The sequence below is a fragment of the Macaca fascicularis genome, chromosome 8 (assembly GCF_037993035.2).
Source record: "Macaca fascicularis isolate 582-1 chromosome 8, T2T-MFA8v1.1".
Taxonomy (NCBI): domain Eukaryota; kingdom Metazoa; phylum Chordata; class Mammalia; order Primates; family Cercopithecidae; genus Macaca; species Macaca fascicularis.
The window spans coordinates 28,480,974-28,493,549 of NC_088382.1; the positions used below are offsets into that span (position 1 = coordinate 28,480,974).

Consider the following 12,576-nt stretch of genomic DNA (forward strand, 5'->3'; position numbering starts at 1 on the left):
TTGTCTACAGAGTATGAAAAGCAGACTTGCAGGAGTAGTAAAACATGTTTGTAGCCTGCTGATCATGTCTACAATCACCTCTACAGAGTTAATCACTTCATTAATCTTCTGATTAACTCAGGCACATATGCAGGCTGCAGATATCACTGCCTTCAGGAAAATGAGAAATTCAGTCATATATCCAAATCGATGGTGGCCTGGGATTTTTGCCTCCTGACCAACTCTTTTTTAAAAGGCAGAAGTGGTTCCTTGGTTAGTTGTTATTGGTGACTCTTTTGGAATCTAGTTTCATTCTAAATTTCTTCAACTTATGCATATGTGATTTTTTTCCTCCTCCTCTACCCTGCTTTTCCAATCTCAGAATTCTTGGATATCCCTCAGAGACCTATTAAAATACAGATCATTATCCCACTTACTTAATGTCATAGACTGTGACAACTATATCCTGAAGTAGCTGAAGTGAACATGCCATGCAAGATTCAGATTCAACCAGTATTTAGGAAACACCTTCTATGTACATTTCATATCCATTACTTGATTATAATCTTAAAACATAGGGTTGAGGTAGCTGTTACTATTTACATCTTATGGATAAAGAAACAGACCAAGTGAGCTTAAGTGATTTACTTCCCAGTCACATAGATAATAAATGGGAAAGGTTCAATTTGAATCCAAGACTTTTTTCACCATATCTAATGCTGCCTTCTTAGGGTTAGGAATTAATAGTACCCTCCCCTACGACTTGAACACCCAGAAGACCATACCCACAGCGGCTGCACTGCCAGGCTTGCAGTGTCAGAGGACTTATTAAAAGGCCAATTAGGCCAGGTGAGGTTACTCATGCCTGTAATCCCATCACTTTGGGAGGCTGAGGTGGGCAGATTACCAGAGGTCAGGAGTTCGAGACCAACCTGGCCAACATGACGAAAACCCATCTCTACTGAAAGTCTAAAAATTAGCTGGGCATGGTGGCGTATGTCTGTAATCCCACCTACTTAGGAGGCTGAGGCACAAGAATCGCTGGACCTCAGGAGATGGAGGTTGCAGTGAGCCAAGATCACGGCACTGCACTCCAGCCTGGGTGACAGTGAGACTCCTTCTCAAATAAATAAATAAATAAATGACCAATTTGGTGGGATAAGGCAGCTCTCCATTGCACAGAGGACACTTCTGTCATTTGGTGTGTTGCCACGACATTGGCCTGGAGGTCCTGTGATCTCTGGCACAGGATGTTCACACCCCACAAACAGCAGAACATGACTTCTTTCCCATTCCAGCTCTTGGAAGTAGCTCAGGAAATGGAGCTGCTGTGTCAGTGCCTCCCTGATGCAGTCTCTGAGCAGCCAGCATGGCCATCGTTCATGAGTCTGGGTGGCCTGTGGGTCTGGCTGCCATGGAAAGGAACCTGCCAGATCAAATCAGTTGATGGAGATGCTGTAAAACAGGGAGGAGGGAGAGGAGGCATTTTTGCTTTCTTCCCAAAGACTTGGCACATTTCAGTGTTATCCCTGAGTAGTCTTGCTCTTTGGTGCCGGGAATGCATGCTGGGTATTCGGATAGCAGTATCCTATTCCACCACAGTCCTCAACTTCTTGAGCCTAAGAAAATTTTTTTTCTACTTCTGTGTGCACTTTGGGCACAAAAGCCTTGAGGGGAGGGATTGCACCCACGATGTGGCCCTTGGTATTCCCAAGAACACGCAGAGCTACAACTTCACTCACAGCCAGGTATTTGTTTCTACCAGTTGCTGCAGTAAGAGCTGTATTAGTCCATTCTCACACTGCTATAAAGAAATACCTGAGACTGGGTAATTTATAAGAAAAGAGGTTTAATTGACTCATAGTTCTGCTGGCTGCACAGGCAGCATACCAGCTTCTGCCTTTGGGGAGGCCTCAGGAAACTTACAATCATAGCAGAAGGGGAAGCAGGCACATCTTACATGGCCAGAGCAGGAGCAAGAGAGATCAGCCAGATCTCATGAGAACTCTGTCACAAGAACAGCACCAAAGGGATGGTGTGAAACCGTTTATGAAGGATCCACCCCCATGATCCAGTCACCTCCCACCAGGCCCCACTTCCAACACTGGGGCGAATGTGAGATTTGGGTGGGAACATAAATCCAAACCATATCAAGAGCTAACATTTATGCTTAAGCTGAGAGCTTACTGTATGCTACATATTATATTAGGTGCCGTACGTGCATTATCTTATTAAATTCTCACAACAGGGCCAGGTGCAATGGCTTATGCCTATAATCCCAGCACTTTGGGAGGCTGAAGTGGGAGGCTTACTTGAAGCCAGGAGTTCATGACTAACCTGGGTAACATAGCGAGACCCCATGTCTACAATTTTTTTTTTTTTTAATTAGCTAAGCATGGTGATGTAAACCTGTAGTTTCAGCTACTTGGGAGGCTGAGACAGGGATTGCTTGAGGCCAGGAGTTTAAGGCTGTCTCTAAAAAAAATAAAAATAAATAAATAAATTCTCACAACAACCTCGAAGGGTGAGGAATATATACAGATGAAGAAACCAAAGTTTTGCAGAGTTGAGTAAATTCTCCAGGGTCATAATGGTAGCAAGTATTCAAGCCAAGATTCAGATCCTGGTGTAAATGACACCAGAGCCCATGCTCTGAGTATGAGATAGCAGCAAGCCAGGACTTACTTCACTCATCTCCTTTATGACCATCTTGAATTAAGGAAATCAAGACAAGCCCTCCAATAATTGTTCATTGGTCCTTCATAGCAATGTAATAGACAGTGAGACCACGCCCACTTGGTCTGTTTCTTTACTCATATCATGGAAATAATAACAATTACCTCCACCCTACCTCATGGCGTTATGATCAATGTATGCGAAGTGTATATAGGAGGTATGTATGTATGTATGTATGTATTTATTGTTTCAGACAGGGTCTTGCTTTCTCACACAGGCTAGAGTGCAGTGGTGCAATGTTGGCTCATTGCAGCCTCAACTTCCTGGGCTCAAGCAATCCTCACACCTCAGCCCCCCAAGTAGTTGGGACTACAGGCATGTGCCACTACACCTTGTTAATTTTTGTATTTTTAGCAGAGATAGGGTTTCAACATGTTGCCCAGGCTGGTCTTGACCTCCTGGTCTCAAGTAATCCACCTGCCTCGGCCTCCCAAAGTTCTAGGATTACAGGATTACAGGTGCCTCCACGGTGCCTGGCCAAAGGAGGTGTTTATTAAACACAGGTTGAATCTTAATTTTGTATGCTATATTTTCTTCATTTCATAGTTCCTCTTCATAATAACAGAAGATTACAGGCAAGAAGCATTGGCCAGAGGAATTTAGTCAGAATCAGTGCCAATTTTACTTTTCTCTTGAGGATCTATGGACCATATTTGCATATCCTTCTATGACTTTGGCTCACGTCATCTTGTGAGTTTTGTAACAGTGTTGAAAGGTGGCAGAAGCTGAAATGAGAAAAGTCAGTGAACTGTGCTTCCGTTGGCTTGTCCAGCATCTCCCTTTCTAACTATGGATCCTCTGGGCTCCTTGATGAGGACTCCTCAGTAAACAGTCTGCCCCTGGTGAGGAGAACCAGCTGACTACTCCTTTCTCTCCAGAATGCTGGGGTTAGATCTGGTGGTGCGAGATGATAACGGGAACATCCTAGACCCCGACGAAACCAGCACCGTTGCCCTCTTCAAGGCCCATGAGGTGGCCTCCAAAAGGATTGAGGAGAAGATCCAAGAAGAGAAGGTACAATTCCTCAAATGTGAAATTCTGCCCACTGAGTTTCCATTTTTGCCTTGATTTTTAAAGAAAGAAAGGGAAATCATTGAGAACAAAACTACTTCTGTAGTTTGGTCCCCATTTTAAAAGTGAAACAGCAGAAAGGATGAGGCAGGTACATATATATATATATATGTTCTGATATGGAAAGATCACAAAGATACGTATTAAGTGAAAAGATCAGGATCCATAACGGTATATATAAAAATGCTATTATTTGTGTTTCAAAAAACTGTATGTAAATCTATGCTTGCATATACATAGACTAACTCTGAAATAATAGACAAGAAATAATTATTAATGGATGTCCTCTGGGAAGGAAAACTGGGTGGGAGGGAGACTTTTTAAATGTGTAATCTCTTGCATTCATTGCATATATTGCAATTATAAATAAATAGTATTTATTTATTTATTTTTATTTATTTATTTATTTATTTTTGAGGTAGAATTTCACTCTTGTTGCCCAGGCTGGAGTGCAGTGGCACGATCTCGGCTCACCACAACCTCCGCCTCCTGGGTTCAAATGATTCTCCTGCCTCAGCCTCCCGAGAAGCTGGGACTACAGGCGCCCACCACCATGCCCAGCTAATCTTTGTATTTTTTTTTTTTTTTTATGGAGTCTTGCTCTGTCACCCAGGCTGGAGTGCAGTGGCCAGATCTTGGCTCACTGCAACCTCTGCCTCCCGGGTTCAAGCTATTCTCCTGCATCAGCCTTCCGAGTAACTGGGATTACAGGCACCCACCACCACGCCCACGCTCAGCTAATTTTTGTATTTTTTAGTAGAGACAGGGTTTCACCATGTTGGCTAGGCTAGTCTCAAACTCCTGACCTTGTGATCCACCCGCCTCCGCCTCCCAAAGTGCTGGGATTACAGGTGTGAGCCACCGAGCCCGGCCAATTTTTGTATTTTTAGTAGAGACGGGGTTTCACCATGTTGGTCAGGCCAGTCTCAAACTCCTGACCTCAGGTGATCCATCCTCCTCGACCTCCCAAAGTGCTTGGATTACAGGCATGATCCACTGCACCTAGGCTAAAATAAATAATATTTTAAAATAAAGTGTTTGAAAGGCTTTGAAAGTAATAATTGGACATTAAAGAAAAATTAGAATCAGTGCATGGTGGCTCATGCCTGTAATCCTAGCCCTTTGGGAGGTCAAGGTGGGTGGATCATTTGAGGCCAGGAGTCAAGACCAACTGGGCAACAGAGCAACATAGTGAGACCCCATATCTAAAAAATTTTTTTTAAAAAATTAGCTGGGCATAGTAGTGCATGACTGTAGTCCCAGCTACCCAGGAAGCTGAGGCAGGAGGATCACTTGAGGCTGGGAATTTGAGGCTATAATGAACTATGATCATACCACTGCACTCCAGCCTGGGCAACAAAGCAAGACCCTGCCTCTTGAAAAAGAAAAACAAGTTCGGGAGGCTGAGGCAGGAGAATGGTGTGAACCCGGGAGGCGGAGCTTGCAGTGAGCCAAGATCACGCCACTGCACTCCAGCCTGGGTGACAGAGTGAGACTCCGTCTCAGAAAAAAAAAAAAAGTTATTCATATTTTGATTTCTCAGACCCAAACATATTGAAATTTTGCTATATATTTTTCTTCCAGTCTTTCTGTTCTGATTTGTGTCAGTTTTCTTTGGTTTGTTGGTTTGTAGTGTTTACTTCTTTAGCGTGGTCATGATAATACTTGTGTTGTGAATCCAGTGGCAAGCCATGTCTGAAGGTAAAGCCTTTTCAGTGGAATATTTTGTTTTTAATGAGTTATTTATCTATCCAGGATAATGGATCATGATGTTCATGTTTTTGAGCTTCATTCAGAAGCTACTGTGTAAGACAAGCACTTCTTGGAGCTACCAAAACCCTGGAATTATCCCTTTTAGACAGCAATTTTTTAAAATGTCTTGGGTTCAAGGTCCTGAACAGGATAGTCTTGATCACTGAAATTATAATGATTATATTTTGCTCACTGCATTTGTCTGCTTACATACACTTTTTCTTAGCAAATGCATTTCCTCTTGGATGTTATCTGACTGTGTTTTGTTTTTTATTTATTGATTAATCAACTGATTGATTGAGACAGGGTCTCACTTGGTTGCCCAGGCTGGAGTTCAGTGACTCCATCCTAGCTCACTCACTGCAGCCTCTTCTGTTCCCACGTGGCCGGGACTACAGGCACAGCTAATTTTTAAAAAAAAATTTTTTAGGGACAGAGACTTGCTGTGTTGCCCAGGCTGGTCTCAAACTCCTCTAGTAGCACTGGGATTACAGGAATGAGCCACTGTGCCCAGGCTATCTGCCATTTGCAGGCTAATATATATATATATATATATATATATATATATATATATATTTTTTTTTTTTTTGCCAACATTTCCCATTTGCCAAAATCAAAATGTTTTTCTCTGTTCCATCTTTGTTCAGTCAATCCTGCAGAATCTTGACTCGCGGGGCCAGTCCATCTTCAGTACCATCCACACCTATGGCCTCTATGTGAACTTCAAGAACTTTGTCTGCAACATCGGGGAAGATGCAGAGTTGTTTATGGCCCTCTATGACCCAGACCAGTCCACTTTTATCAGGTAGCAGAGACCCAGATCCCCTGCTGCTGACCTAGCAAAGATACCCAGCCTTCCCCGACCCCTACCCGGGCAGCTCTTTGCCAGATTTGAGAAGAGAAAATAGGGAAGCAGGGAAGATTTCTAAGCAGTAGAATGTAAAATCATATGGGCTGTGAAGCCTTCATATGTCACTACTGGAACAATGTGGCCAGTTTGTATACTCCCTGGGATTTAGAGATCACATAAAACTCATTAGGACTTGGAGATGGGAACAAAGAATTCAAGATGCTGCATGGGAAGGTGAGGGAGGGATAAATAGGCAGAGCACAGAGGATTTTTAGAACAACAACACTATTCTGTGTGATGCTATGGTGGTGGATGCATGCCATTATGAATTTGTGTAAATGCACAGGACGTTCGATACGAAGAGGGAACCCTTATGTAAACTGTGGACTTCGGGTAAATGATGTGTCAATGTAGCTTCATCAGTTTTAACTAATGTTACTACTCTGGTCGGGAGAATGTTGATAGCAAAGGAAGTTGTGTCTGAGGGGAGAGAATATGTTATGGGACTCTGTTTTCAGCTCAACTTTGCTGCAAAGCCAAAACTGCTTTAAGAAAATAATGTCTATTAAAAAAACCCTTTTTTTAAGACTCTAAGAAGTGCAGTGGGCGTTGTTCAGCTCTACAGTGGCACTACTGTTTATCAGCTAAGAAAATGGAGAATTTATTTTTGAGAAGATAGTTAAAAGTAATTGCTTACAATTGTTTCTTTAAAATATATATATATATATTTTAATGTCATAATGTGAATTACAGGGGATAGATTTGGAATGACTGTTATAAAATTAAATTCTTTTTTTATTTTTTATTTTTTGAGACAGAGTTTAGCTCTTGTCTTCCAGGCTGGAGTGCAATGGCACGATCTCAGCTCATTGCAACCTCCACCTCCCAGGTCCAAGTGATTCTCCAGCCTCAGCCTCCCAAGTAGCTGGGATTACAGGCACCTGCCACCATGCCCCGCGAATTTTTGTATTTTTAGTAGAGACAGGGTTTCACCATATTGGCCAGCCTGGTCTCGAACTCCTGACCTCAGGCGATCCACCCGCTTTGGCCTCCCAAAGTGCTGGGAATACAGGCATGAGCCACTGTGCCCCACCTAAAATTAAATTATTAATTCAGCAAAGCTGAAACTTCTATTCAAAGATTTTGAGATGGAAGGACAACCCGGACTACAGCATCCCATAAGCTGTACCATGTGTGTGCCCATCAGGAGCAGTGGGTGTCCTGTATCTGTGCGGGGCATGCCTTGCAGAGCCACAGCAGGGACGCTTCTCTAATGCCAGGACACCCGGTGGTGGCCATCTGTGTGGTCCCAGTTCCCAACTCAGCTCTTTTCACACTGGCCTGTTGAATTTCACTGAGCATTTCTGGCCCTTCCTCCTTCCCTTGTAAGTCTGTTAGCCTCTCATTAAGAGTAATTTGTTTTCCTTTGCCAGTGAGAACTATCTAATTCGTTGGGGCAGTAACGGGATGCCTAAGGAAATAGAGAAGCTCAATAACCTCCAAGCAGTGTTTACTGTAAGTCCTCCCTTCTGTTTAATCATTCTCTTTGTTTATGATATGAACATATTCACATAATGAATATGTGGGAAACATACAAAATGAAAAGGTTAAAGGAAAAATCATCAATCCCCCAGCAGGAATAACCCACAAATTTATTCAACATGTACTTCAATGCCAGGCACTGATTTAGACACTTGAGATATATCCATGAAAAATCAGGGGGAAAAAGCAGTTTTTGTCCTGATGGATAAGACAGATAATAAACGATAATCAATCCAGGCACAGGGACCCAGGCCTGTAATTCCAGCACTTTGGGAGGCTGAGGTGGGAGGATCATGTGAGCTCAGGAGTTTGAGACCAGTCTGTGCAACATGGTAAAACCCTGTCACTACTAAAGAATTTGAAAAAGGAAAAATGACCTCAAAGTAGAAGAGGAGTGATGCTGCCAATTCGGATATGCCAAAGAGAAGCGTGCTTCCTTTAAGTGAAAAGGTAAAACTTTATAAGTATGTATGTATAGGAAAAAGCAGCACATATAGAGTTCGGTACTGTCTTTGGTTTCAAGTATCCACTGGGGGTCTCGGAGCATATTCATCACAGACAAGGGGGGACTACTCTGTCAATGCGCCACAGTACATGTAACTAGTCACCTGGAGTCTTTATTTTTCCATTAACAGAAGCCTTGCAGACCTAGAATAGAAATGCAGGGTGGACGTTATCATTGATGGATATCTTGGAGACCTGAGTTAACTAAATTACAGAGGCTGGATTTGGAATGATTATGTTAAAAGTGATTCTTGCTTTGGTAAAGAGAGCTTGGGCAGCTGTTTCATATAACCAATTTGAGATGTGATTAATTTTTTTTCTGAAGTTGAATTGAATGAGAGATATCAGCTCATTCCTGGGTTTACTCACCCATCCTTAAGAATACAAATAATGGCTGGGCGTGGTGGCTCATGTCTGTAATCCCAGTACTTTGGGAGGCTGAGGCAGCTGGATGCCTTGAGCCCAGACGTTCAAAGCCAGCTTTGATAACATAGGGAGACCTTATCAAAAAAAAAAAAAAAAAAAAAACAGACAAGTGTAGAACCCTAGCTACAAGAGAAATAGATATTTCATTGACACTTCTGTCATGATTCAGTATACACTGATAAGCTCTCAATGGAGACCTCTCATAAATCAGGTGAATAATCCCATAAAGCAATGCCTGTCTTATAGTTGCCTCACGGGCTTGTTTTGAAGAGGAAATGAAACGTCACAGACTTGTGTGGATACCCAGTAAATGTCAATGTTACACAAGTTTTTACTTCATTTGATGCTGAAATGCATCCTGTACTGAGATACATTCAAGAAGGCTATACAGTCGCAATGATGAGGGCCCTGCTTTTTCAATACCCTGCTTAAGCTGATGAACTGGAGACTTCCGACGGACTATGATCTGATTTGTAAATTTGAAGTAGGAACCGGGGAACAAAAAAGCACTTGTTTACAAGCACAAAGTCATGTTCTCTGATGCCATAATAGCTCTTGGATGGAGATGGGGAAGAAGAGAGTCATTCTGGTATTTCAGCATTGAGAAATAAGGTCTGAACAGGATTTTGTTGTAGAGGGTAAAGAGAAAAGAGACACGGGGGACAGAGTGGTCCAGCCCTACCTCCTCTTGCACTTTCTCTGCCCCTTTAGGACCTCAGCAGCATGGACCTCATCCGGCCCCGTGTCAGCCTCGTGTGCCAGATTGTCCGCGTGGGCCACATGGAGCTGAAGGAAGGCAAGAAGCACACCTGTGGACTCCGAAGACCTTTTGGAGTGGCAGGTACAAGAGAGACCCAGAGACAAATGTGAAATAGTGCAGTGCTATGGAAAATAGCATGGCAATTTCTCAAAAAATTAAACATGGAACTAGCAAATGATCCAGCTGCCCTACTTCAAAACAATCAAAAGCAAGGTCTGGAGGAGATATTTGTACATCCATGTTTGTAGCAGTATTATTCACAATATGCAAAAGGTGGAAGTAACCTAGGTGTCCACCAGTGCATAAATGGACAAAGAAACTGTGGTGTGTACGCACAATGGAATATTACTCAAACAGGAAGGGAATTCTGACACATGCTACATACAGCGTAAATGAACCTTGAGGACTTTACACTAAGTAAATAAGCCAGACACAAAAGACAAATATTGTATGATCCCACCTATGTGAGGCACCTAGAGTAGTCAGATTCGTAGAGACAGCATAGAATGGTGAGTGCCAGGGGCTGGAGGGGGAGAATGGGGAGTTAGTGTTTAATGGGTATTGAGTTTCCATTTGGAAAGATGAAAAAGTTCTAGAGATGGAAGGTGATGATGGTTGCACAATAATGTGAATACACTTAATATCACTGAACTGTATACTTTAAAATGGGCAAGATGGTACATTTTATGTTATGTGTGTTTTACCACAATTTTGAAAATAGAGAGAGGGAAGGAAGGAGGAAAGGAGGAAGAAAGGTGGGAAGAAGGCCCAGAGATAGTAAGAGATGGATCACGTTGTCATTGTCAGTATCAGACACGCGGATTTACTGCCTGGCACTGCCCGTTTTCTTTGCATGGGTTCTGTGTCCTCACCTAGCCCACGCTCCTTTCTTTCCCCCTTAGTGCCCAACACTGTGTCTTATACACAGTAGAACCTAAGTTGTGACTATTGGAATCCTCCCTGTCTGGGTCTGCATATTGATTTTAGTGGAATAAAATACTCGCTGGGAAGTGGTTTGCCTGTCTAGGAAATTAACTCTTCGAAGACAATGTTGTGTTTGTTTCTAAATGCTTTCAGAGAGGCTCCTTGGCTTACATCAAACCCCAGAACCTGCCAAAAGGCCCGGCATCTTCCTCTGTAGTTTGTTCAATTGAGGAAATACAGTTTGGGCCTTACATTGACATTTTGGTTACTCATAGATCGAAAACGATCAAGGAAATGTCACAATTCTGCTCCTGGACCTTTGGTTCCAGACTTACCAAAAAGTAACCTGATGTTAAATTTCTCAAGAATTTAGCAACTCGGGCAGGGCACGATGGCTAATCCCTGTAATCCCAGCACTTTGGGAGGCTGAGGCGGGCGGATCACCTGAGGTCGGGAGTTCAAGACCAGCCTGGCCAACATGGTAAAACCCTGTCTATACTGAAAAAAAACAAAAGTTAGCCAGGCGTGGTGGCATGCGCTGTAGTAGTCCCAGCTACTTGGGAGGCTGAGGCAGGAGAATTGCTTGAACAGGGGAGGTGGAGGTTGTAATGAGCCAAGATTGTGCCATTGCACTCCAACCTAAGCAAAAGAGCAAGACTTTATCTTTAAAAAAAAAAGGAGGAGAATCTAGCAACTCGATCTTGTAGAGTTTTTAAAGTGGGTAGTCTGCAAAATTGATCCAGTAAAACCCAGACCCCTTCCTCAGCACCTCATGAGTCACTGTTTTGCTGGGCTGGTTATACTGGGAATCACCATTGGCAAAGAAATCTAAAAAAAAGTCCCTGCCTGGTACCTTTCTTCCTCCAGTGTTTTATGTTTGCTGATCCTGTCCTTTTCCATAGTAACTTACTGAGGCATGAAGCAATTAGTTTCTTTAATGAAGTTTGTCTTTTTCCTAGTGATGGATATTACTGATATCATACATGGGAAGGTGGATGATGAAGAAAAGCAGCATTTTATTCCCTTTCAGCAGTAAGTACTTTGGCATGTGTCCCAGGTGACTTGAGACCTGGATTAGCCATTCAGTTGTGTGTTAACACAGAAACAGGTGCTAGAAACCATTTTCTCAGAGAAGGAAGGATTCTAAGCTGCAAGATTGTCAGATAGGAGCTGAACAGAAAAGGACTTTGTTCAAAGTCCTTGATGTTGGACTCCCTTTGAAGAGGGTAAACTGAACTTCCCTGATTCTATAGAAAGGACCAAAGGAATAGAATAGGGCAAGTATCCGTCTGCCCTGGAATGCAGAGAGTGGTACCGTCCTTGTGTCACCAGTGCCAAAGTATATGTGCAGTCTATTGCATGAAACAGGCATCATGGAAGACACAGAATCACGTGGGCTAGCATAGGGCTTCTCAGACTACATCATGCATATGAATCAGGGGAGCTTGTTAGGCTGCAGGGGAGTTCTGCCTCTGACAAGCTCCCAGGTGATGCTGGTGTAGCTGGTCTGAGGGCCACACTGTCTGAAGCAAGGGATTAGGAGATGAGAGAGTGAAGGGCTGACCCACCCATGGGCTGGCATTCCTGCATGTCGGGGGAAAGCCATCCTGGGAGTGTGTGAAAGGATCCCTGCAGAGCTTCACTAAGGCCCTCCATATTGAGCTGCAGGAGCTGGAGCCATGGGTAGGCCATTGAGGAGCTGTTGGGAGCAGATTCAAGCCATGTCACTCTGAAGAAGTGCAAGTGTGAACGTCGTGACCTGCTCCAGCACCGGCTCAGACAGTGTAGGCCTAGCGGAGGCCGAGAGCATTGCCGGGACCAACTCCCACCAGGGGCCATCGTGCCAGTCAGAGGGTATCATCTCAGTTCACTTGCGGCTGCCACTGCAGACAAGTAGAACAAACTGAGAATTCCACAAACCAGCCAGAATCATATATTTGAGTTAATATATCATTTGTTTACAGATGATATCACAAATTAGTGGAGAAAGATACATGATGCAAAAAAAAATTTTTTTTGGAGAAAGTTGGCC

At 43.2% G+C, this 12,576-nt stretch overlaps 1 protein-coding gene across 5 annotated transcripts in view; it reads left to right on the top strand.

The window, feature by feature from the left end:
* The window catches only part of DOCK5 (dedicator of cytokinesis 5), a 235,291-nt gene that overhangs the window by 107,293 nt on the left and 115,422 nt on the right, over positions 1-12,576 (top strand). For 4 of the 5 annotated variants that reach the window (XR_012417160.1, XM_005562863.5, XM_045398048.3 and 1 more), the window contains exons 7-11: positions 3,594-3,729; positions 6,186-6,343; positions 7,822-7,903; positions 9,572-9,701; positions 11,504-11,576. Coding sequence is in view for 4 of the 5 variants with exons in the window: in XM_005562863.5 (XP_005562920.2) it covers positions 3,594-3,729; positions 6,186-6,343; positions 7,822-7,903; positions 9,572-9,701; positions 11,504-11,576 (579 nt within the window). In the remaining variant the exon portion in view is untranslated. Of the gene's footprint in view, positions 1-3,593; positions 3,730-6,185; positions 6,344-7,821; positions 7,904-8,214; positions 8,381-9,571; positions 9,702-11,503; positions 11,577-12,576 lie in introns of those variants that run through there. The other variant, XM_065518582.2, reaches the window with a different exon arrangement.